General features: G+C 35.8%; 1 protein-coding gene across 1 annotated transcript; it reads right to left on the reverse strand.

Annotated features, from left to right (window-relative positions):
* Window positions 1-10,997: 10,997 nt before the first annotated feature.
* Window positions 10,998-14,181, reverse strand: LOC137001515 (uncharacterized). Its single transcript, XM_067360538.1, has one exon. The coding sequence runs from the start codon at window positions 14,179-14,181 to the stop codon at window positions 12,166-12,168; it is 2,016 nt and encodes a 671-aa protein (XP_067216639.1). The 3' UTR covers window positions 10,998-12,165.
* Window positions 14,182-26,955: the final 12,774 nt, after the last annotated feature.

Below are 26,955 nucleotides of genomic sequence, written 5' to 3' on the forward strand. Positions count from 1 at the left end.
TATTAATAATATAGTTTTTTATTTGTTTATTTTAATAATATATTTGCTTTATTAATAACTATTTTTGTTTTATTTGTATTCTTTAAACCAGTAAAGTTTTTATATTTTTAAATACTTTGTCGACAAATTAGATAAAAATTTTTAACTAAGATTATCAAAAATGTATATTATTTTTTTAAGAATATACTTATATACTATGTACAAATTATATAAAAAATGTATATTATTTTTTTAAAAATGTACTTATGTACTACATATAAATAAATCTGACATTACATTACACGAGGCTATAATTTTGACAGTTCATTAACATATATTAACAATCCGTTGGGTTAAGCCCATATCAGACTACGTATTAAAGATTGAAGATTGGAATTTAATTAATCAGGACAGAAAACTAAAATTTCTTAGTTCTGTTTAGTCAAATTTCAATTTTAATTGTTAATGCATGGTTTGATACGAGCTTTATATAAGCTTTATATAAGGCGTCTAATCAACATTTATAAGACATCTACAAGACGTCTAGTAGATGTGTCTAATAGAAACCATTTCGACGTCTACCGAGATGCAAAAATCAACTTATTTTAGATCTATCGAATAGACGTCAACTAGACATCTATTCAACTTTACGTTTCTCCCTGGGAAATAAGATGCCTCTTGTACAATATATTACATATGCATATACTATCAATGGAAAACCGTCTAACAATAAGTGTTGTCAATGCAAGATCATTCCGTATTTTACATTACGCGGCTGTATGCGGAAATTTTGCGTTGTGTAAGTAGTGCAGTGTGAGCGTCGTTGCAAATGTCAATTATATGTAATTATACATGTCTCTTGACACACACACACACACGCGCGCGCGCGCGACGCGTGTGTGTGTATGTATGTATGTATATGTATATCAGAAGACACGGTTGTGTTTCGCGTCAAATCACGCGCAACGCACAAAAGTGCGATCATATGTTCACACGCGACATCGCGAGCTGAAAAAAGCCGAGATTATCCGATATGAATAACGACAGGCTCGATCGATTGTTTATATTCAAATTATTATTTATTACTTATTTTTATTCTACGTGCTCTATTATATGTACATATATGCAAAGTCAAATTAATGATCTAAAAACGATAATAAAATGATTCAAGAAAAGAAGATATATTTATAATATGATACATTTATTTCATATATTTCACAAGGCATATTATTTTTGACTTCTTGTTTACTCTTATTGAAACATAGAAAATTTTTAGCTAAACATAGCGTCTCAGTAATGGGGAACCTTGTGGAGCTAGGCACATACCTGAATTAAAAAACAGCTGATAACAGAGTGTAAAGAACTGTTGTGATTCTTATACTGTTTGACAGTGAATATAACCTTTTATACTCAGTGAGTTTAAATATTAAATAAAAGTGTTATATAATAAAAGAATTATGTAATACTATATTATTATATTATTATAATAATATTATTATATAAAAAAATTAATACAATTTTAAATAATTTAAAATTAATTAAAATATGTGTGTATATATAGTGAGTGTTTATATGATCTGTGTTCACACACAATCATATATTTCTTACTAATAATAAAACGTTGCTTGTTGTATTGTATTATTACTGTTTCTGTGATCTGTGAAACATGGGAAAGAAGTACAGCAGCAAGCAATTGCCTCTTACTCGCAGAAGATTTTCAATGAAAGGTGGATGGATAAAAAGGTTTGTTCTATTCTTTATCATTCTTTTACATTGCATGATCTTATTCCTAACATTGATTATAAAGTGATATAATAGTATTAATAATTTGATATGTACATGTAGCATTTTGTCATGATATACGTCAAATAATAAATATTGTGTTAAAGTTAACACTTTCTTATTTTATGTTATTGCACGCAGAATAATAAAAAAAAATTGAAAAAATGTTAGTTTTAAAATATGTTGAAGAATGAAGCACATTTAAAGATAAGAAATCTACTAACTTGATAATGTTTTTACATCAGCTATAAGATCATGCAGAGTGCATAATAAGTTGTTTATATTTTAAAAATTTAATATAAAATAATGTAACATTATAGTAATAGTGACATATGAGCCACGTTTTTCAAAATGGTATGTTTCTTTACAAAATGACATGAAGGTAAGGAAACATAAATATTCTCCTGTTATTATTATATTAAAAAATCATTACACAATCTTTATTAAAGTACTCAATGAAAAGAAAACAGCAATTAAATGAAATTGCCGTTTTTTTGAAAAGTGATTACTGCATTTATCAACAAACAATTTTTTTACTAAGAAACTAACAATAATGTAATAAAATTAAAGTACAACTTTTTCAATAATATAAAATACATTTCTTACCATGTCTACATGTTTTAAAACAATAAATGTGCAAAACATTGAATCTCTTGTAACAACATATGTACTGATACTATTTTTAAAAAATGGCTTATATGTACAACTTATATTTTCAGGATGTATATTTTACGTTGCTATTACAAGCTAAACATACCAAAAAAAACTGTAAAAGTACGTTTTTCATATTCTTGTGTATTATCTACCATTATAATTAACACCGTTTTGAATTTGAATTAGACATCGTCAATTTTTATAAGAATTGCAATTTGTAATACATTTTTTTGCAAATAATATTTTCTGAAATAACAAGTCTTATAATAGCAATGCAATATAATAATTTAATAATGTAAAACAAGCAGCCTAGCTGGATTGTAGTGCTATAAATGTATGAATAAAAAAATGAGTTTATAGTTAACTCTCCACTAATATTTTGGCAATATTTTTTTTGTGCATAACTTGATAATTACTCAAACTGTTTTTCAAAAGTAACCCTTTTTAAATGGGAAGAAATTTATTTCCACAACACATCATTTGTAAGTGTACTTCAAGATATTTTATAAATTAACACATTTTTTTTAAAAACATAAAGAACGATTCTGATAATTTTAACATTGGAACCATCACAAACTAATTGAGAGATATTTTTATTCACGAACAAATTATTGCATTGTTAGATTTGTGTTACAATAAATAAAGAATTTGTGTTGTATTTTTAATATTGATGCATTTAATTTCATTCTTTTCATTATTGAGTATCAAGTAATACAAAGGGCTGAAGAGAGCCAAGAATATGATCAAAATATCAGTGGAAAGAAAAATTAATTAATATTTTTATAACAATTTAACACATATAAAGGAATGGCTCAAATGATAACAATCAATTAATATAATAGAAAGGCATAGAGAGCCGTCGCGGGATGTTAGTGCAAAATTATAATTTTTCTTAAAGAAATTAATTTGTTAGTCTACGTGAGACAGTTAAATTTGTACACCGATCTCTGGTTCGAGATACTTAAAGTGTACGAAAATTTTAGTACATTGTTCTCACATATGGAGAATCAGTATATACTGATAGGAATTATTAGAAAGAAGGGAATAGAGAAAAAATATCAGGGCGCGAGTGGCTAAGCCGGGAATTGAACCCGGGTCTTCCGCTTGCCGGGCGAATGTTCTACCACTAAACTACTCAGACCCCACGCTTCTAACATTTATTTCTCTTAGTTTAGGAAATCAACAAATCTGTAGGACATAAACGCGTCATAATGCCCGCGTGATTTAAAACAATTTAACACATATAAAGGAATGGCTCAAATGATAACAATCAATTAATATAATAGAAAGGCATAGAGAGCCGTCGCGGGATGTTAGTGCGAAATTATAATTTTTCTTAAAGAAGAAATTAAAATTTTTCTTAAATTTTTCTTAATATTTTTATATTTATAAATTCGGAGCACTACAATGTAACTTTCACTTTATTAGCTTTGTATTTTTGAATTATTATTCTAATTATAGAAGAGTCAAAAATCAAAATAGTGTTAAAGTTATTCAATGCAATACAATTTCTTTTCTTATTTCTTATTTTTTTAACATGTAAAAGATTTAAAAAGTTTTTTTAGATATATTTCATTAAGAAGCAATATAAATAATACAATAAAAGAAATGAAATATGAGAGATTAAAGCAATCCTTTGTTTATTTGTATTAGATATTAGAGTATAATATATTAATAGTATTAGAATGACATTGTAGCATTAGAAAAGCCAGAGGCGGTCTATTGTGGGCTGGCATTGTAGCATTAGAAAAGCCAGAGGCGGTCTGTCGTGGGCTGGCATTGTAGCATTAGAAAAGCCAGAGGCGATCTATCGTAGGCTGGCATTGTAGCATTAGAAAAGCCAGAGGCGGTCTATCGTGGGCTGGCATTGTAGCATTAGAAAAGCCAGAGGCAATCTATCGTGGGCTGGCAATTTTCAAGAAAATAAGCCAGAGGCGAACTATCGTGGGCTGGCAATTTTCAAGAAAATAAGCCAGAGGCGGAATATCGTGGGCTGGCAATTTTCAAGAAAATAAGGCAGAGGCGGAATATCGTGGGCTGGCAATTTTCAAGAAAATAAGCCAGAGGCGGAATATCGTGGGCTGGCAATTTTCAAGAAAATAAGTCAGAGGCGAACTATCGTGAACTATCAAGTGAAAACAATACTTTAACAACGTTTTATAGATTGTGTGCCTATCCACGAAAGTATATGTATAAATAGTTTATTATACGTAAGAAGCTAATAAGCAAAGGATTGTTATATTTATTTCATGCAGTAAAACAAATAGAGTTAATAAATTATATATAAGATATACAAATAATTAATAGTTAGATGTAATAAATAAGAAGAAAGAAATTGTAATATTTTGTACACATTTTTGTATTTCTTTATTACAGTAGTGAATATTTCAAAGTTATTAATGTTATAAATATTTAAAAATGTAATTAATATTAATATAATGAATTAAATTAAAACTTATATCTTTTTTTACAGGCGTTTGTTGCAGAGGATGCAGGAGCAAACATCACTATTAGTGAATCAGGTAACGAAAAGTAATGATATTGATAACGAATCGTCATGTCGACAATATGACATGAAAAATTCACAAATCAATACCAAAGTAAAGCAGTGTCTCGAACAGCAAAAAGATATGTACAAAGAGGCAATTACAAATGGTATTGATAATGAATCGTCATGTAGACTGCATGATATGCATTTAGATAAAGATTCAGAAATCAGTACCAATGTAATGCAATGCCTCAAACAGCTGCAAAAAGCTATGTACAATGAAATAATTACAAATGGTATTGATCAGGAATCTTCATGTCGACAGCACGAAATGAAAGATTCAGAAATCAGTACCAATGTTATGCAGTGCCTCGAACAGTTGCAAAAAGCTATATATGAAGAGGTAATTGCTAATGGTATTGATAACGAATCTTCATGTAGACTGCACGATATGAAAGATTCAGAAATCAGTACCACTGTAATGCAATGCCTGGAACAACAGCAAAAAGCTATGTGCAATGAAAATGAATTATGTGAAGATAATGATAGTTTTGTTATCGAAACCATTGACAAGGACCTTTTAGATACAGATAGTATCCAAGAAAGTTTGCCGAAGGTCGTTGCATCGTCGATATTTCTTTCATGTGGAATGAGATACACAGAACGTTTGATAATCATCACCGAGGAGTACAGTGCCTATTTAAAGATTGGAAAATCATAAATTCTCGTCGCCGTGGATTATTGACACAGTTGTTCTTCAAATGCCAAATGTGCAAATATGAAGACAATATCTGGTCAGAACCCACTGAACTCAAAACCTTGGACATTAATACAGCTGCTGTAGCAGGAACTGTTACAACGGGAATTGGTTATGCCCAGTTCGAAGAATTGTATGCAGCCATGAATGTTGCTTGTATGTCCGAGCCAACTTATATCAAATATAGAGAAAATTTAGTTGATGATTTTCAAAAAACAGCCATGGAAAATATGAAAATGGCTGGCGAAGTTGAAAAGCAACTTGCTGTTGAAAGAAACGATGTTATAAACGGTATTCCGTACATCACTGTTGTAGCAGATGGTAGCTGGATGAAGAGATCGTACGGCACTGCTTATAACTCTCTTTCAGGTATTGGAGCCATAATTGGTTACCATACCAAAAAAGTTCTCTTTGTTGGTATTCGCAATAAATTTTGCGCAATATGTGATATGGCAGAAAGAAAAGGTGTCAAACCGAAAGTTCACAAATGCTATAAAAACTTTGATCGCAACGCAAGCTCCACAAGGATGGAAAGTGATGCTATCGTAGAAGGTTTTAAATGCAGCCTCGAAATGCATGGTTTGATTTACAAAACAGTTATCGCCGATGGTGACAGTAGTGTATATCAGACCATTCGTGATAATAATCCATACAGTGAACAGATGGTAACTGTAAAAAAAATAGAATGCAGCAATCATTTGCTTCGAAATTTGTGCAAAAAGCTGAAAAGTGTGGCAGAGATGACTCAGTTAAAAACACAAAAACAACGTGGCTTTGTACAGTTGCGAAATATTGTAAAAAATAACATTTTGAATATTCGAAAAGAGGTAGAAAAGATAGCCGAGCTACGAAGAAAAGAGCAAGAAACACCTCAACATTATAAGGCTGTAGAATTACAACAAGATATATTGAATATTCCTAGCCATATTTTTGGCGAACATAAGCGATGTGAAACACGCGGTCATATATGCAAAGAGAACGAAAATAAAACGACAAAAAATTATGTACCATATCTGAAAGCACACGGTCTGTATCACGGAATAGAAAAAGCTTTCTCATATCTAAGCTGTTATTCCGACAGCTTGTTACTGAATTTTACCAATAATCCTGCAGAATCGTTTAACTCGATAATCTGCAAAGAAATTGGTGGAAAACGCATTCATTTTGGTAAGCGAGGCTCTTATAATGCTAGAGTTGCGGGAGCAATAGTGCAATACAATACGCAACAAGTCCTAACGCAATTGCAAAGTATGAGCAAGATTGTTGCACCTATTGTCGAGAATCTTGAAAAGCAACGACAAATTAAAGTTGCAAAAACTAGAGAATCTCGAGAGGCACAGGGAAGACAAAAGAAATGCAAAGGAGAGTCAGGAACAGATTGTCATTACGGTCCGCAGTCGCAAAAACCGGATCTTCCGTCCCACGTATATGAACAACTTCGACAAAACCACTTAGAAAAGTTATTAGAAAATGCGAAAAACTGGCAGAACATCAAAATAGATACAAGAAACCAAAGTGAATCCGAATTATGGTTTTCATTGAGACGAGAAATGTTGACGGCATCTAATTTTGGAACTATATGTCGCATGAGACCGACAATGTCTTGCGCAGCAACGGTAAAAGCTATTTTATATCCACCATTCATTGATAACGCAGCCATAAAATATGGTCGCGAAAATGAAGAAGTAGCAAAGAAAGAATTGGCTTTGAAATTAAACAAAGAAGTGAAATCTTGTGGATTATTCATCGATACTGATAATCCATGCTTGGGTGCTTCTCCAGACGGACTTATTGATGAAGATGGTTTAGTAGAAATCAAATGTCCTCTATCTGCTGAAAATTTAGCAGCTGAAAAAGCCATAGAGACATTGCCTTCCTTAAAAGGCATCTTTGATAAAAAAGATCAGAACAAAATGAATCAGAATCACCGATATTATTATCAAATTCAAGGTCAGTTAAATATAACACGGCGAGAATATTGTATCTTTGCTATTTGGACTCCAAAAAGCATGAAAATATTGCGCATTGATGCAGATAAAATGTTTTGGACAAATCAAATGCTGCCCTTCTTGACACGCTTCTATAACGAATGTATGCTTCCAGAAATCTTGGACAGTCGTCATAATAGACATATGCCTATCAGAAATCCAAACTATATTATAGAAGCTAAAGAAGAAGCAGCGAAAAAAAATACTCTGTCGAACAAGTAGACGAAGAGTAATGGAAAATGAAAATGATATAGAAGAAAGCAAACGATTCAAACTGAACGTTTCACCAATGGAAGCAGCAAAAACCGATGCAACTGTTCTTGTTCTGCAAGATAAGCAGGAGCAAAATGATGACTGTATGATCGTAAGTTACTCACAGAAACGATATATAAGTGAGGATGATATGGTAAGACATAAAAAACTATTGGATGAAACCTTTATTCCTATCACTTTGATAAAAGAGAATGTCTTGCATGTAAAAAGTCAACTAAATAGTGAATCGTTGGATCAATTTTTGCGCATTATAAAAAATACGTCTTCTTTCGAAACACAAAGTGTACTGTATTTACAATACCCTCACATAATTGAAGCTAGTCATAGTGACAAAAGCTTACAAATAATTGGAGGGAATTGTAGTAATCATTGGAGATGTATTTTCTTTGACGGCACTAAACTTCGGATGTACGATAGTCTACCTGGCTGTACATACGATAAATTGGTAGCTGAAGAAAAAAATTATATACATCTTCGTTATCCTACAGTAAGCTCAAGTAACATAATTTTTGAAAAGGTTCAAAAACAACCTGATGGAATAAGTTGTGGACTTTATGCTGCAGCTTTTGCTACAACTATAGCTTTAGGAGGCAATCCTTGTGAATTAAAATATTCCAAGGATGTAAAATGCATGAGAGAGCATTTTTATAAAATTATAAAAAACAATAAGCTGTTGCCTTTTCCAACATTATAAAATAATTACACACACACATATGTAATATATTTATTATATATATATATATGTATATAGATATATAAGAAAGTTATATATATATATGTATATAATATTCAATAAACTGTTACTTACTGCATTGTAACTTATAGAAAATTACAATTCAAAGAATATATGTATCATATACACACATATGTTTCTATTTATTTTTCTTATATATTATGCATATACATATATACATAAATAATAAAATATTATTTTTTTTGAAAGATGTATAAAAAGTATATTTCATAATGTGAGCAGTGCTGAAATTGTGTTCAAACTGTGCAATAAAGACAGACATACTTTTTATTGCCATCGACACGCATTACATACGCTTAGATACACGTGCGAGACGATAGAGCAATAAAAATACGCAAAAGTGTCTGATTTCAATATATTGAACACAATGCTTTCTCTGAAATATACATTTAGATTCCTGTCGATAATGGCAAAACTAGAAATTATCGACATTATCGATATTTGTAGTTACTCGTGTCACGTCCCGGCGCGGTGGCGGTAACACGTAGTGTTCGCACCTTTACGCGAGACTCAATCGGTAAGATTCACGAACCAATGAAAAAGTAAAAGATCAGAAAAAGAACGTGAAACACAAATGTTGTGTTTAATATAAAAAATCGTAACCAAAATCCCTTTCTAATGGATAGCGAAATTAAATGAGAGATCGTAAGGGAAGCAGTATCGCATTGATATTTTGTTGCTCCTTACGCGAACAACGTGTATGACCAATAATTAGGACCGTATTCTAATGAATAATAAATTTAAATAATAAATCGTAAAGGAAAACAGTATCGCATTGATATTTTGTTGCTCCTTACGCAAACAACGTGTATAGTAATAATTAGGACCGTATTTTAATGAATAATAAATTCAAATAATAAATCTTAAGGAAAGCAGTATCGCATCGATATTTTGTTGCGACTCTGCAAAACAACGTGTATAGTAATAATTAGGACCGTATTTTAATGAATAGTTAATTTAAATAGAGGCAAATAATGAATCCGAGTAAGACCACAAGAAAATGAATATGATAATAATGCAGCAACGTAGTAAGAAATAGTAATCAACCATTGTGACTGACATGTAATTATTTAAGTTTTATTATCATGCATTTGAAATGAAAGAATCGCTTAATACCATTAGAATGCATCAAGTATATGTTGACCGAAAATTTAAGAGAGTAACATTGGGTTTCGCTGATCATAAAAACTTTCTCCGTTTTCAGCGAGATTTTGCATATAATTAAGGTACCTGTCTTCGCATTCGTGACACTCGGAAATCGGTTGAATCAACGCGAGGTAGCGATGGCAAATAATGCAATGTAATCTTGGGCGGCGACGCCCGACGGATGCGTAATGCCTATCATTTAAAACTACGAATAAACTTTTATATTCAATCGGTTCGCTAGCGATGCATTCTTTGCAAAGACGCTCTTTTGCCGTAGGATTCACGAAGCTGGTTTCACGAACGCAACTAGCTAAGGAGTACCTATAAAGATATTCCAATCGAGGCGACCGACAAGCGTAACGTTTCCCCACACACATATCAATTATTTAAAATTCGATTAATCAGACGGTTGATTTAATAAGCTGGTTATAACTAACGTACGTATTCCCGGGCCTCCGCCAAGTAGAACGCTGGTAGGATCGGGAAGATTAGCAACACTTCGTCCTTCTCGAGTTAATTGATTTGTTAGGCTTATAAAATGATTGAGACACGCGAGACAGTGACGCACTGGAAAAGGTTGAGATACGTTCTGGCCACAAACACGACACTTTGCTAATGGAACTATAGAACCGATATTCAAATGATGTCCGAGGACGTGTTCGAAATCATTTCGCGTTGGTTCTGATAAATCGTGATAGCAATTGAGGCACAATATCGTGCCAGTATTTCTATTCAAGCACGCGTTATCCAAGATACAGTACACGAAACGACAATTACAATTTGAGTCTGGGCGCGAAGATGTTACTTCGGTATCTGGCATTTTCTCTTGCTCAGATTTTAACTTTAAACCTTCCCATGCAAATAAATTTGGAACGGACTCACCGGTGTCGACTTGTATGGTACCTGAAGCCAGTGATAACTCAATCTAATTGTAAGGCGCCCGATCGGTTCCAGGATCGATCTTCCAATAGCAGGCTGATAGTCGTATGGAGATGAATCTTCAGATGCGTCATTGTTGCTGGTTATCTTGCGGTCGAGGAATCACTGCACTAGAGTTATTTCGCGACACGTCTTTACCTTTTATTATTCGTTGGAATTTAAGGATCGCACGCTAAATTGGAATAATGTTTAAGGATTTGAAATTAAAGATAAAATTCTCAAAACAACCAAATAAATGTAATTATAAATGAAAATAAGAGTACATTGGTTTATAAATGAAATTACACTCAAACGAACTTATAAGATAAGAATTCTTACAAACATATTAGCACTTATGTTCTAGAAATGGAACGCGCAGTTTGCGAATTAAGTAATTGAACATATAAAATTGATAAACCGAACTTAAATTAACCGTACCGAACTAGGACGAAACTAGAACTGGAATTAGAATTAGACCAAGACTGAGTCAGAATTGAAATTGCGAATGCGAAGACTAACGATTTGACCGAAACTGACTCTCTGACTGAGTATTGACGGCTTACTGAAAAATTGAATACTGACTCGGCGGCATCGCAGGGCCCGTATTTATACTCTTCTGGATCTTCAGAGACAAAGGTTTGTCCTATGCAATAGGACCGCACATGGATGTAATCTCGCTTTAGAATATCGAATGTTCGAGGCATGGTTTATATAAAACTGCAGGCGATACTCGAACCTAAGTTTTGAGAGTGGTATGGTTAACATAAAACCGTAGGTGATATCCGGACCTAAGTTTTGAGAGCGACGACAGATAATTTACAGTCGTACGCTTTGAAACGCAACAAGGGGTTTACGTTACGCGAAAGGTTTCGTGTTGCGCCTTTCTGGCGACATGTGTCGAGCGCTATTGATACAGCGAGCGATAATTCCAAGAGGCGATAAACTAGAAAGTTTAAAACAAAAATTTACGAGTGGAAATCTACTTGCTAAAATATGGGGACGTTACACCTCCCTCCCTAAAATAAAATATTGGACCATGCGCCAATATTTGAACATATACTAATTATAGCTATGAACCAAAGCATAATACAAAATAATAAAACATAGGTTTTGACAAAATTGATCCAATATTTGGACGTATACGAATTATAACCATAAACCGCGCAATACAAAAATAAAACATAAATTTTGACAAAATTGATCCAATATTTGGACGTATACCAATTATAACCATGAAGCACACAATACAAAAATAGCGAAACATAAATTTGGACAAGAAATAGTGCAATATTTGCAACCATATATAAAATTACCGAAGCATAATGGAATATACTTAACCATAAAATTATCAAGATAATATGATGAAGGAGAGATTATGAAATATACGCAACCATATATATATGAGAGTACAAGATAGTTCAAAATATTATTTCGTTACCTTAACCTGGGGTACGATGTCGCGTGGACAGTCGTCTAACAATTGTCTTAATTCTTTATAAGTGTATTTATGTTCACTCACATTACAATTTTCACCAGAGGACGATTCCTGAGATTGTTCGCAGATCGGCACAGGTGATGGGGCGGATGGTTCCACGTTTTCACCCTGGTTTGGAGTCTTCTTCTCTTTGATTGGTGCCGTTTGACCCAGATGTAGTAATAAATGGGTGATGGAAGTCCAGATGGCTCCCAAAAGATGTAAGCTCCATCCATAAACAGAATGTAGAGCGTAACCGTGGATGATCGTATCGATGACAAGTTTCGTTACTCGAATAACGATAAAAATTCCGAGCACTCCTGCACTCGCGGATCCAAAACTGATAAAGCCCCTCCAAATTCTTTTACCGGTGCTTTCAGCCAGCTGATCCAAAGATTTCTCGTCCAGAAGACCCAAAATTGAAATGCTCCCGGATGGAACGGTTTGTCCCATCACTCCTCGGGCCAAATTATGTAAAGTTGACGGCTTTTCGACTGGAAACATTATATGGTCCCGCAATCGTTCCAGATCATCGTTTGTGTAAATTCCGCTTGTGGCAAGCGATGAAGGGTTGACGTATTTCCATTTTGGATTGGTGAGAGGTTGAATGGTTTGTGGAGGCAGTGACTCCGTTGGACGTTGTCCCGTCCGAAACCAAATTCCATGTAACTTGTACATCGTAGGCAAAAGTTCGTTGCAGTCTCGCCGAGTTCCCGCTTTGGAAAGAATTCTTGATCTTGGTAGCAGAAACATGGAAATATTCCGATGATAAACTGGAAGCTCGTTGTAGCAGTCTTCTGTGTGTCTAATTTTGCACTCGGTAGGCTCGCATTTGATGATGTGAATAACATCACCGGCGATTACTGCTGTGTAACCAACGTTTTTCATAATTCGAGAGGCCATCTCGTCCGGGGCGATGCTGGCCAGTGAGAGTGCATTCTTCAGGATTTGTTTTTCTAGAGCACATTTCTGTTCCATGATGTCTTGGTATAGTGTTGAGAGTTGGCTTTGGACATGCTTCTCGATGTAGACAAATTTAGAATTCACGTAAGCAAATATATCTAAATTGTCTACAGGCGTTTTAGAACGTGTTCTGAATGCTTTCCCTTGCTGGGTTTCGAAGATGAAGAGCTTCGGATGTTCCGTGTGGTAGATTCTGTATCCACAAAGATTAACTTCTGTAGTTTTTGCCAGTGCGAAAGTCGTTCCATGTGTTGTAACTGCATATACTACAGGCGTGGATTGATTATCTCGCGGTGTAAGCTTGGTAGCATACCCCTCGTATAAAGTATCATACTGGTCGAAATGGCAATTGTCGATTGATGTTACAGACCAATAAGATTCACCTCCTTCTGAATCTATGCAGTATCCTGTGAAGGCATCACATGTTGTTCCCGATGGCAGCATCACGAGATTTGAAACTCTTTTTACTGGAGCTTCAAATGAGTGTAATTCCACCTTGACGGTGGCTTGGACAACAACGCTATCCCATGATCCCTGTCCGTCGGTATATTGTGCACCAGAACAGCGCCCATCCGTAGCAACCGATCCGGCCAGAGTAATACTGTGTCGGCTAGTACGGTTTTGCGGAACACGATCAATTATTGCATTTCCGATCACGACAGTTCCGGTTTCGTGAAGACGAGAGCAGCCAATTGATCCAATTTCTTGAACATAATTTCTCTGTCCATTGTGCACTATTGAAATGTGAGAATGCATTCCGCAATGATATACAATGCGGTTTATTTCCACTTTACATTGTATGACCTTAATACGATGAAAGTCGGACAGTTGTAGCAGTTGGATGTATGTTTCCTCTCGATTGGGTTCGATACTATCCAAATTGCAATCACCAATATCAATGAGCGAGAGTGTCGTTATATTTAATCCGTTTCCTGTGCAATCGTACCCAGTGAGTCCCAGTGAAAGGGGTACGAGCAGTAGGAGTATGATTAGAGTAGCTTTCATGATGATGTCGTCCGATTCCTTCTTGATGAACTGGCTGTTGATTGTTCCGATGGCCAGTTATATAAGTCTTCATTGACGACTGGTGGGGGATCCGTAGAGTGGGGTGCACCCTTTGCGATACGTAACTTATCGGCATGCACAATTCGAGTCTTGTGTAAACTTATCGCTAATTTGACATTATTATTGTTCATCACCTGAATAACATCGTAAGGGCCGATATATTGATCACACAGTTTGTTTTTGTTCGGCTCTTTTAACAAATAAACTTTATCACCCACTTTAAACTCGTATGGCTTAATTCGTCTATCGTAATAAGTCTTTGATCTCTCCTTTGACCTGATTAAATTATTTCGAGCATTATCTTGTACCTCATTTAAACGAAGAAACAATTGAGTCAAGTAATTAGCATAACTTTCGTTACGAATATCATCCAAAGATGGATCGCTACTTGGAACTCTAGCAATTTTACCGAAAACCAATTCATAAGGCGTATATCTCGTACCTTCATGCACGCTTGTATTATAAGAAAAACATGCAAATTTTAGATATTCGTCCCAATCTTTACGGGTAACAAATTGTTTCAAATACTCCCACAAAACGTGGTGTGAGCGTTCTACCGAACCGTTCGACTGAGGCCTGTAGGCAGTAGTTTTATATTGCCTAATTCTAAATTTATGCGCAACAGTACGCATCAAAATATTAACAAAATTTGTACCTTGATCAGTCAAAAGAGCTTTCGGGGCTCCGAATGTACAAATAAAATCTTGGATAAATGCATCGGCTACATGGGTAGCAGTGGTATGTTTGAGAGGAATCGCAAGGCAGTATTTAGTAAGGAGGTCTTGGATCGTCAATATATGAGTGTTGCCTGATCTTGAGGCGGGTAACGGTCCCATTATGTCCATAGAGATTTTGTCGAATGCCGTATCGGGTGTATCAGTCAGAGTCATTGGTTGTTTAGTCTTTACGCGTACCAGTTTTTTAAGCTGACAATTTTTACATTTTTGTATAAAATTTTGTATAGTTCGTTTCATATAGGGCCAAAAATATTTTTGCCTAATCCGATCGTACGTTTTGGTTACACCTTTGTGTCCTCCGATAATGGACGAATGGTTTTCCGTTATTATTTTAAAACGGTCTTCCTCGGGTGGTAAAATTATTTCGTTATTGCAAATCAGTATTTTTGTTTCGCTTTCGGAGAATATCCGTCGAAGGAGTGAAGCAATCACATTCCAACCGATACTAGCTACATCACCTTTGCAAATTGAAATAGTTTTAAGATCAAGTTCAGTTACCACATCTAATAACGAGTGCAAAGATTCTTCAATAAATTCAATTTCTGTCAAACTTGATACCCGTTCTTTTATCACTAAAGCAATTATATTTTTATTTTCGTGATTTATTACCCTGGCTCGGGCAAGAGCACTCTCAGAAATAGGCGGGAGTTTGCCAACGTCAGCGAGCATTCGCGCTCCCTTGTCACAAGGTTCACCCTTCTGTGTGACGAATATCACTAAATCATCACTTCGCGATAAAAAATTGTCGCGAATTTCGTGAAGTCCAAAATCGTGAATTATATTAAAATTTTCGCTTACTGCGTTATCATTATTTGTTTCGTTTTTGGAAAAATCATCATCTGACAAATCGTCATCAGAAAAATCCGTCAGATCATGTATATCTGCCGTCTCTCGATTGTTATTCATATTTTGAATCACAGATGATTCAATTTCCTCTATGTCATCGTCATCGTCTTGGTAGTTCGTATCGTCTTGTACAATGCTAGGATTGGGAGAAAGATTAACAGATTCGCTATCTGTGAATAGTGGTAAGATTTGGAGCGATTTTGGCATGTTGGAGGGGAAGGTAGGATCACTTATTGGGTTTCTAGACAGAGCGTCTGCATTTACGTTAATTTTACCGGCCTTATAAATGACCTCGTATTCGTATTCCGCCAATTTAAGTCTCCAACGAACAAGCCTCGAAGTCGGATCTTTAACCGAATGTAACCAAACTAACGGCTTGTGGTCCGTCACAAGTAAAAATTTATGTCCGTAAAGATAGGGTCTAAAATAATTAACGCAATATACTATCGCTAACAATTCCTTTTCAATGGTCGAATAGTTTGATTCCGCGTTATTCAATAAACGCGAGGTATACGCTATCGGCAAATCTTTACCTATCGCGCCTTGACTTAAAATACCTCCGATCGCGTAACCTGAAGCATCGGTCGTTACAATAAACGGTTTAGTAAAGTCCGGATATTGTAAAAGAGGTTCCGAGCATAAAGAATTTCTCAAATAAACAAACGCATCTTCCTGCTTACTCGTCCAAATAAACTTTACATCTTTCTTCAATAATTCAGTTAGTGGCTTGGCAATTTTAGAGAAATCAGGAATAAATTTGCGATAATAACCAGCCAAACCAAGAAATTGCTTTATATTTTTAGCATTTTTGGGTCTCGGAAACTCCTGTACAGCGAGTATCTTTTTTGGATCGGGTTTGACACCCATTTCGCTTATGACATGCCCGAGATAATTTACTTCTCTACGCAAGAATTCACATTTATCGGGCTGCAACCGAAGATTCGCTTGTCGTAATCTACCCGCTAATTTATTAAATTTTATTTTATGTTCTTCCAATGAACTTGCATAAATCACGATGTCGTCGAGATAAACAAATAATTCTATGCCTTGGAGGCCTGATAAAATTTGATCCATTAACCGCTGGAAAGTAGCGGGCGCGTTTTTGAGCCCGAAAGGCATGCGATTGAAATGATAATGACCATACGGCGTCGAGAATGCTGTTTTCGGTGCATCCGCCGTGTCCATAGGAATTTGATGAAAACCGGACGCAAGATCAAATACGCTAAAGTATTTCGCGCTCCCTAATTGATCTAGGATATCGGTAATATTCGGAAGGGGGTAAGCGTCGCCTACCGTTTTTTCGTTAAGCATGCGATAATCTATGACCATTCTCCATTTTTTATTTCCCTTGGAGTCTGGTTTTTTGGGCACTATCCACAAGGGAGAATTGTATGGTGAATCAGATGATCTAATTATTTTATTATCTAAAAGTTCTTTGACTTGTTTGTTAATCTCTTCCTTGTGAATAGGCGGGAATCTATACTGTTTAGTGTTAATAGGTAGATTGTCGGTCGTCGTAATTTTATGGCTCATCTCGGTTGTACACGTAAGTTTATCATCCGGTAATCGAAAGAGATCGCTATGCTTCTGAATAAGCATGTCGATGTGTTCCGATTCTTCTTTATTTAAATGATCTAGCCGAAGGAGTTCCCGGATGATTTGAACTCTCTCGTTTCCTTTCGTATGAACTGTAGCGCAACGCGTCGATCTACCTTTTGAATTTATCTCATTTTTGCCATGAAAATTAGGATTACGCCCGTTGGTTGAAAAATCAAAATTTTTACCATTCGAAATAGTCTTGTTTTTACTACAAGAAATAGAGTCAGATCCGTCACCAACATTATTAGAATCTTTATTACTCGAAATTGTTTTATCTTTATTGCAAGAGATTGAATTAAGTTTGTCACTAATGCAATCAATGCTCGAAATTATTTCGTCTTTACCACAAGAAATTGAATTGACTTTGTCACTAGGACAGTCGATATTTATATCACTTGCTTTTGCCTCATCTTTGTTGCAAGAAATAGAATTGAATTTGTCACTAAGACAATCGATATTTATATCGCTTGATTTTACTTTATCTTTATCGCAAGAAATAGAATTGAATTTGTCACTAGGACGATTAGAAATTTTCTCGATTTCCTGTAATTCTATACTAGGAATTTCGAGTCGAATATCAGAATTATTCGTATTAGTTATTCGAGTGTATACCTTTCCGTTTCGATTCGTCACGACCGCATCACCGAAGTAGATTCCTTGTCCGACGCTAAGTCGCGGAATGTAACCTTCGGAGATTTCAGAATTAGTAACCCTAAGGCAAAGTGTCGTGCTTGATCTACCAGGTACTACGATAGTTTCTCGTAGCGCGAAGGGGATGATCACCCCTTGCCAATGTATACATTTTCCATGAAAATCGATTTTAGTAGCATCGCGAAGAAAGTCAAATCCTAGGATGCCCTCTTGCGCGATGGGAAAATTATCAGGAACGATATGGAAAGTGACAGGATAACCCATAAAATTTACTTCAATAGACCCGAGAGTTTTAATTCTACCATTAGTTATTCCGCTAAGGAATAATATTTCCTGTGTATGGACAGGAGTCTCGGGATGTACGCTCCGTTTTTTCACTAAATTTGGCGCGGCGCCAGTATCTAACATAAAATCTATTCGTTGAAGAAGGCCAATTGCGGATATAGAGACAGTAGGAGCATGCGAAAATTCAGTCGGGTTTAGGGTTGCGACTCCGATGATGTGCTCGGGGTGGCTTCGATTACGTTTATTGGACGCGAATTCTTTACGAAGTCCACTCGGGGTGCGCCCGTTTGTCCCGAGGGATTTTGCGCGTTTCCCGACTGCAATTTCTGTGAGTTATTATATTCTCGTTTGCGACATTCTTCGATTTCGTGCCCGCGGTTCTTACAGTAGCGGCACCATTTTTCCACAGTATTGTTATTATTATTATGGTTATTTGGGCGTAAATTACGCGCGTTTTCTACCCGAGTCGGATTTTGATATTCGTTCCGCAGATTTTGATTTCGTGAAATTGATTGATTGTGATCGGGTGCATTCTCTTTATTTGCAAAACCGTGGCGCGGTGCCGCGGGTCCACGCGAATCACGATAAATCGGCTCGTTTCGAGAGTTGATGTTATTATTGTACCGGTGATTGGGTGTCGATTGCGCGAGGGGACGTCCGATAGAAGTAACCGGGTATCTTTCGGGGATACGCTCGTTTTTCGGTCGCGTATCATATCTTTGCCTATCTAATTCATGCCTTTTCGCGAGGGCTTTGGCGACACCGAAAGCTTTAAACGGATCGAATTCTTCATCTAACGGCATTTGCAACCTGTATTCTAACGGTAACCCGTCGCGGAATGATTTCGCGGTTAATTTATCGATTTCTTTGACTAACAAATGGGTTACTGACCCCTTTTCGCGTCGTTCGGTGTCTAAAATAGCGGCGCGAAGCTCTTTGATACGACTGATGTAATCGAGCATGTGTTCGTTTGGTTTTATATACACAGTGCTCAATTCACCACGATATTGGTCTACTGTTTTTGGTGAACCGAATGCGGTAGTTAGAAGATCAATCAACTGTGTTATCGTTTCGCACGGTTCATCTTCGACGGCGTAGTAGGCTCTACCGCGGAGTTTGTTAATTAATAGTTTCGTGAGATTTCGCTCGGAAAATGAAGGCACTAGTTCTCTAGCGCGACGGCAAGCGCGTACGAACTGTGATAATGGAACATTGTATCCGTCGAATGTAGGTACGGATTCGGTAGCTTCGCGAAAAGATACCTTCGGAATTGGCGACATTTCCGCTTGTTCCTCCTGTTGATTATACCCCCGCTCCCTATTTGTTAATCGCGTACTATCTACTTCCTGTCGTAACTGACTCAACTCCCGCAAAATCTCATTTTTAAACGCGTCTTCGCTCTCTTGTAACTGTCGGGATTCTAATTCTTTTTGTCGGATTTGTTGTCGTTCTCCGGCCAACAATTGTAAAGATTCGTCTCTTTCGCGTTCGAATTGTTCGCGCTGAATCCTAAGAGCTTGATCTTGTTTTTGCAATTCTGCGTGTTGCATTTGTAATTGCGATTGTTGCTGGGCGAGTTTCGCGCTCATAATTTCAATTTCTGATTCACTAAAACCCCCTTCTGGTTTAGGCCCCTTTTTATTTCGCGTATCCATTTTAATAGACGTAGCAATTCACCAAAATTTTACCGTAGGGCGCGCGTGCCTATGCGACACCTTTTTAATTAATTATTCGAACAATCCCACCGCTGTCACCAAATTTAATGTCACGTCCCGGCGCGGTGGCGGTAACACGTAGTGTTCGCACCTTTACGCGAGACTCAATCGGTAAGATTCACGAACCAATGAAAAAGTAAAAGATCAGAAAAAGAACGTGAAACACAAATGTTGTGTTTAATATAAAAAATCGTAACCAAAATCCCTTTCTAATGGATAGCGAAATTAAATGAGAGATCGTAAGGGAAGCAGTATCGCATTGATATTTTGTTGCTCCTTACGCGAACAACGTGTATGACCAATAATTAGGACCGTATTCTAATGAATAATAAATTTAAATAATAAATCGTAAAGGAAAACAGTATCGCATTGATATTTTGTTGCTCCTTACGCAAACAACGTGTATAGTAATAATTAGGACCGTATTTTAATGAATAATAAATTCAAATAATAAATCTTAAGGAAAGCAGTATCGCATCGATATTTTGTTGCGACTCTGCAAAACAACGTGTATAGTAATAATTAGGACCGTATTTTAATGAATAGTTAATTTAAATAGAGGCAAATAATGAATCCGAGTAAGACCACAAGAAAATGAATATGATAATAATGCAGCAACGTAGTAAGAAATAGTAATCAACCATTGTGACTGACATGTAATTATTTAAGTTTTATTATCATGCATTTGAAATGAAAGAATCGCTTAATACCATTAGAATGCATCAAGTATATGTTGACCGAAAATTTAAGAGAGTAACATTGGGTTTCGCTGATCATAAAAACTTTCTCCGTTTTCAGCGAGATTTTGCATATAATTAAGGTACCTGTCTTCGCATTCGTGACACTCGGAAATCGGTTGAATCAACGCGAGGTAGCGATGGCAAATAATGCAATGTAATCTTGGGCGGCGACGCCCGACGGATGCGTAATGCCTATCATTTAAAACTACGAATAAACTTTTATATTCAATCGGTTCGCTAGCGATGCATTCTTTGCAAAGACGCTCTTTTGCCGTAGGATTCACGAAGCTGGTTTCACGAACGCAACTAGCTAAGGAGTACCTATAAAGATATTCCAATCGAGGCGACCGACAAGCGTAACGTTTCCCCACACACATATCAATTATTTAAAATTCGATTAATCAGACGGTTGATTTAATAAGCTGGTTATAACTAACGTACGTATTCCCGGGCCTCCGCCAAGTAGAACGCTGGTAGGATCGGGAAGATTAGCAACACTTCGTCCTTCTCCGAGTTAATTGATTTGTTAGGCTTATAAAATGATTGAGACACGCGAGACAGTGACGCACTGGAAAAGGTTGAGATACGTTCTGGCCACAAACACGACACTTTGCTAATGGAACTATAGAACCGATATTCAAATGATGTCCGAGGACGTGTTCGAAATCATTTCGCGTTGGTTCTGATAAATCGTGATAGCAATTGAGGCACAATATCGTGCCAGTATTTCTATTCAAGCACGCGTTATCCAAGATACAGTACACGAAACGACAATTACAATTTGAGTCTGGGCGCGAAGATGTTACTTCGGTATCTGGCATTTTCTCTTGCTCAGATTTTAACTTTAAACCTTCCCATGCAAATAAATTTGGAACGGACTCACCGGTGTCGACTTGTATGGTACCTGAAGCCAGTGATAACTCAATCTAATTGTAAGGCGCCCGATCGGTTCCAGGATCGATCTTCCAATAGCAGGCTGATAGTCGTATGGAGATGAATCTTCAGATGCGTCATTGTTGCTGGTTATCTTGCGGTCGAGGAATCACTGCACTAGAGTTATTTCGCGACACGTCTTTACCTTTTATTATTCGTTGGAATTTAAGGATCGCACGCTAAATTGGAATAATGTTTAAGGATTTGAAATTAAAGATAAAATTCTCAAAACAACCAAATAAATGTAATTATAAATGAAAATAAGAGTACATTGGTTTATAAATGAAATTACACTCAAACGAACTTATAAGATAAGAATTCTTACAAACATATTAGCACTTATGTTCTAGAAATGGAACGCGCAGTTTGCGAATTAAGTAATTGAACATATAAAATTGATAAACCGAACTTAAATTAACCGTACCGAACTAGGACGAAACTAGAACTGGAATTAGAATTAGACCAAGACTGAGTCAGAATTGAAATTGCGAATGCGAAGACTAACGATTTGACCGAAACTGACTCTCTGACTGAGTATTGACGGCTTACTGAAAAATTGAATACTGACTCGGCGGCATCGCAGGGCCCGTATTTATACTCTTCTGGATCTTCAGAGACAAAGGTTTGTCCTATGCAATAGGACCGCACATGGATGTAATCTCGCTTTAGAATATCGAATGTTCGAGGCATGGTTTATATAAAACTGCAGGCGATACTCGAACCTAAGTTTTGAGAGTGGTATGGTTAACATAAAACCGTAGGTGATATCCGGACCTAAGTTTTGAGAGCGACGACAGATAATTTACAGTCGTACGCTTTGAAACGCAACAAGGGGTTTACGTTACGCGAAAGGTTTCGTGTTGCGCCTTTCTGGCGACATGTGTCGAGCGCTATTGATACAGCGAGCGATAATTCCAAGAGGCGATAAACTAGAAAGTTTAAAACAAAAATTTACGAGTGGAAATCTACTTGCTAAAATATGGGGACGTTACACTCGATAGAAATTATCGACATTATCGACATTCATAAATAAATGTTATCGACATTTTTAGTTCCATCTAGATGAGGGCGCAAACCCGTCGGAGTTCGATCTCCGCTTTAGGATCCCCTTAAGGACTTTAAGAAAAAGCCATAAAAAATGGAGCTTTCAGTGAAAAATGTTGCTTGATCTTTCATTATATGAATAACTTTATATTTAACTTTTTAGAAAAGATCTTTTTATAGATAATACAATTTTAAATGTATAGATACAACACTTTTATAAGTAATTTTGTTAAAAAAGAAAACATGTTGAAATCTATTTAAAATAATCAGCTTATATGTCTCAACTTTATTATACATAATTTGAGTTACAAATTTCATATTAGAAAACCTTACTATGCTGTGCATGATCTTACAGCTGATACAAAAATATTTAGAAAATTATATCATACAAAATGTTTTTTTATTCTTCTTTCTTGAAAACATTTCATAACGTTCTATAATATATTATTGGACTTTCCAAAAATTCTGTCTATGAATTATTATACATGTAATAGTGAGGTGTAGCAATTAATATAAAGAAAGTAAAGAATTATGTTTCTCATAGTAAGTGCATTATATATTTGGTCAAGTCGGAAGAACTGTAATAATCAAAATTCTTTTCATCATGTCATGTAGGAAAATGTTGAAAAAAGTGCTAACTTTATGAAATATTTAGTATTTAACATATAATATCATAATATCATATTACATATATATAAGGACGTTTTTTAGAATGTAATACCAAATCATATAATTTTCTAAACATTTCATATCAGAAATAAGAACATGCAATACAAAAATAATGATTATAACTAACCTTTTAATCCATCCTCCTTTCGTGGACAATCTTCTGCGAGTGAGTTTCAATCGTTGGCTGCTGTACTTTTTTCCCATCTTGTGTAACACGTTATTCACGTTTAAAAACGTTAAAGAAAACGGAAAATTCAATGCTTTTCTGCTCTTTTATGCAACACAAAATGTCTAAAACCGTAAAGCACTCACAACAATGTTTTTAATATTTTAACACACTAGCAGTGTACGGATATCACACTACTAGTACAACTACAAGTATATAAACTTATAATTGTGTATAGTCACAGTATATAGATATCACACTAGATTTCTATACACTAAAAAAACTTCACTGAAACTTTAATGACAAGTAGGGTTATATTATAACTACAAATCACAAGGTTTCTACTATCAGCTGTTACTCAGATCCGCGGATCCAGTGCATAGCATCGCGGGGCCCCGCAAGGCGCAACGTAAATGCTACTTACTATAAATTTTAAATGCCTGTAAAAATATATACAAGGGGTAAAAAATAAGATGCCGTTTGTAAAATTGAATATGTGTTAATCATATTATCTGTATAATAATGTTTGATGAAAAAATATTGCATTAATTTTTTTTAGCAATAGCATCAAATGCAATAAAAGCGAGCAAACATAATCATATGTGTGTATACGTACACTTATTGATTTCATTTGTACATGACATTTTTTCCATTTTACATAGTCATACATACTGCATGTCCGGTAATTAGTGGACCAATGTTTATAAGCGGGTAGAGCAGAATAAAGTGAACAGAAATGTTCTTTTGCATTTATTTATTCGCGCAATAATTATATTAATTAAAAGATAAACAAATAAGCGAACATTTTATGCGATTAAAATAACATCACAGCACAGTGGGCCAGGAGGTACGATTCCGTGGTCAAAAGTTAACTTTCACATTTGGATAACAGAATTAAATCATTATTACAAATATTCGGTGTATTCATAGATCATTCATTAATTTAGAAATGGTGTTTCTTTTTTTTCTTAATCATCCTTAGATATATAAGGATAGAATATTTAATAATATTAATACTTATTATTAATACTTATATACTTATATTATTAATAATATTAATACTAGTAATATTTAAAACTAATAATCGCATGTTAATACTTGTAAACAAAATACAGATTTGTTATTAGAATCGAATATGTTTCCATTCTTCATATATCTTCTGTCTCACTTCCACTAACAACAGATGATTTATCCATATATGCATCATAAATGCTAAATAACAGGCATGGCTAGTGAACAAGCCTAATGATTACAATATTAGAGATCTCATGTACGAGACCATGCCTTTTACAATTTTTTTTTCTTTTTCCGTATTTTTTTCTTAAAAATGTAATAAAGTTTATTATTAGATAGTTATTGTGGCTAAAAATATTATGTAATATTTATAAAAAATATTCGCATAGATATATATATATATATGAAACTGATATATAACTGTTAATACTGATTTGCTATTGTTAATATAAAAATAAAAAATTCTTTTATATATATACAATAAGGAAGCAAAAAGTTTATTTCTATTTTACATAAAAGTACAACATATTACTACAATTATTTATATTAATTTTTGTTTTCAGAATCTTTTTCGAAATGAGTACTTTTATAAACATTTAGATAATTTAGATATTTATCGTAAGAATATATAAATCCAATCGTATACTTCATTTTCAATATCTTCATAATAAATATCAACATGTGTGCGCAGATCTCATTTCGAAAAAAATTCTGAATGCAATTTTTAATATAATTATCATTGTCAGGCATTTTACTTTTATGTAAAATAAAAATAAACTTTTCCTTATTGTATATAAAAGAATTTTTTATTTTTATATTGACAATAGCAAATCAGTATTATAACTTATTAGTTTCATATATATATATATTGCGACGTGAACTAGCCTCGGAATCACGCCAGATCCAAGGGAGCACGCCCAATGGAAATCGGTACTCGAGGCATCGGCAATAACTGCTCGACTCGGTAACTTACGGTATCAGAAACAGATGCTTAATTCGGTAACTCGCGGTACTCCACGCTCGTCGGGAGCAAGGTAACTCGCGAAATCGGCAATGACTGCACGATTCGGTAACTCGCGGTACTCCACACAATTCGGGAGCAAGGTAACTCACGCGATAACGGTAACCGGAAATGGGCGCCAGGTGCGAATAATCGCACCGCGGTATCGGTAACTTTAATAGTTCTCAAAATTTGCTCGGCCGCTCCCCGCTCAGTATGGCAGAGGGGCGCAGTTCTTTTACTTAACGTAGATATCTGGAGTGAGAGGTGAACACAAGGACAACTCAATCATTAATATTTAACAATAATGTATTTCCATGATTCGGTTACAAGGGTAAAGATGCGTAGATCGTTCGGCCTGAGCCGATACGGCGGAAATAGTCTAGTACGGTAGTAAGGTAATTCGCTCAATCAATCGATAACGAGAACCAATTTCGGTAACCATATGAAATCTCGGAAACGCGATCACGATAATTCGCAGCTGATCCGACGATATTTGACGAAACAAATGACTTGTATTACGACCATCCGATACGGTCGGTGAAGGCCAAATAAATATACTTTGAACGACGGTAGCCTAACGGCCAGAAATGCGATGTCGCGGAACGGCTATTTTCGCGGGCTTTCACGTTTCTCGCCGAGACGCTAACGTGGCGGTAACAACGGTCTCGCGGAGAACGCTCCCGAGCAAAATCCGTCCGCGGACATCCGCCCACGGTACTTTCGGTACGGTGATAACGCGACAAAAACGGTAACAAAACGATATCGTAAGGAAGACTGTAGCAATTAATCAGTATCCTACAAAAAGAAACGGTAACGGAAAAACGGTAGCAATTAGTCAGTATTCTACAAAAAGAAACGGTAACGGGAAGACGGTACGGTAACGAAACGAACGGCAAACGAAACGGCAACGAGAAAGAGACTGTCGGCGCTTAACTCACGCAAGACGGAGAGACTTTTACGCGATATCCGGAGCCGGCTGGACGCCGGCTACACGCGGTAATTGAGCGTCAATACGCGCTCACGGTATCAAAAATCTCGGTTAGTTGTGTGAGAGACACTAAATACAAAACAGACTCACGCTACCAGCCATAACCGGACGGAACTCTACGGCTTCCCTGGCGATGCTGTCTTCGCCCTGAGGCACAAAACACGCAACGCCGCCCGCACGGGGTCTCGCCTTACAACTCAAAAACGGTATTACGGTACAAAAACAGGAATTACAATACAAACGACGCGCAAAAATGGTGGAGTCTCGCGGGTTGCTCTCTCCACGCGAGGAGCAACACCAGGGCTCCTTGCTCCCTCGGCCGGG

Source organism: Linepithema humile, chromosome 8, assembly GCF_040581485.1.
Source record: "Linepithema humile isolate Giens D197 chromosome 8, Lhum_UNIL_v1.0, whole genome shotgun sequence".
Taxonomy (NCBI): domain Eukaryota; kingdom Metazoa; phylum Arthropoda; class Insecta; order Hymenoptera; family Formicidae; genus Linepithema; species Linepithema humile.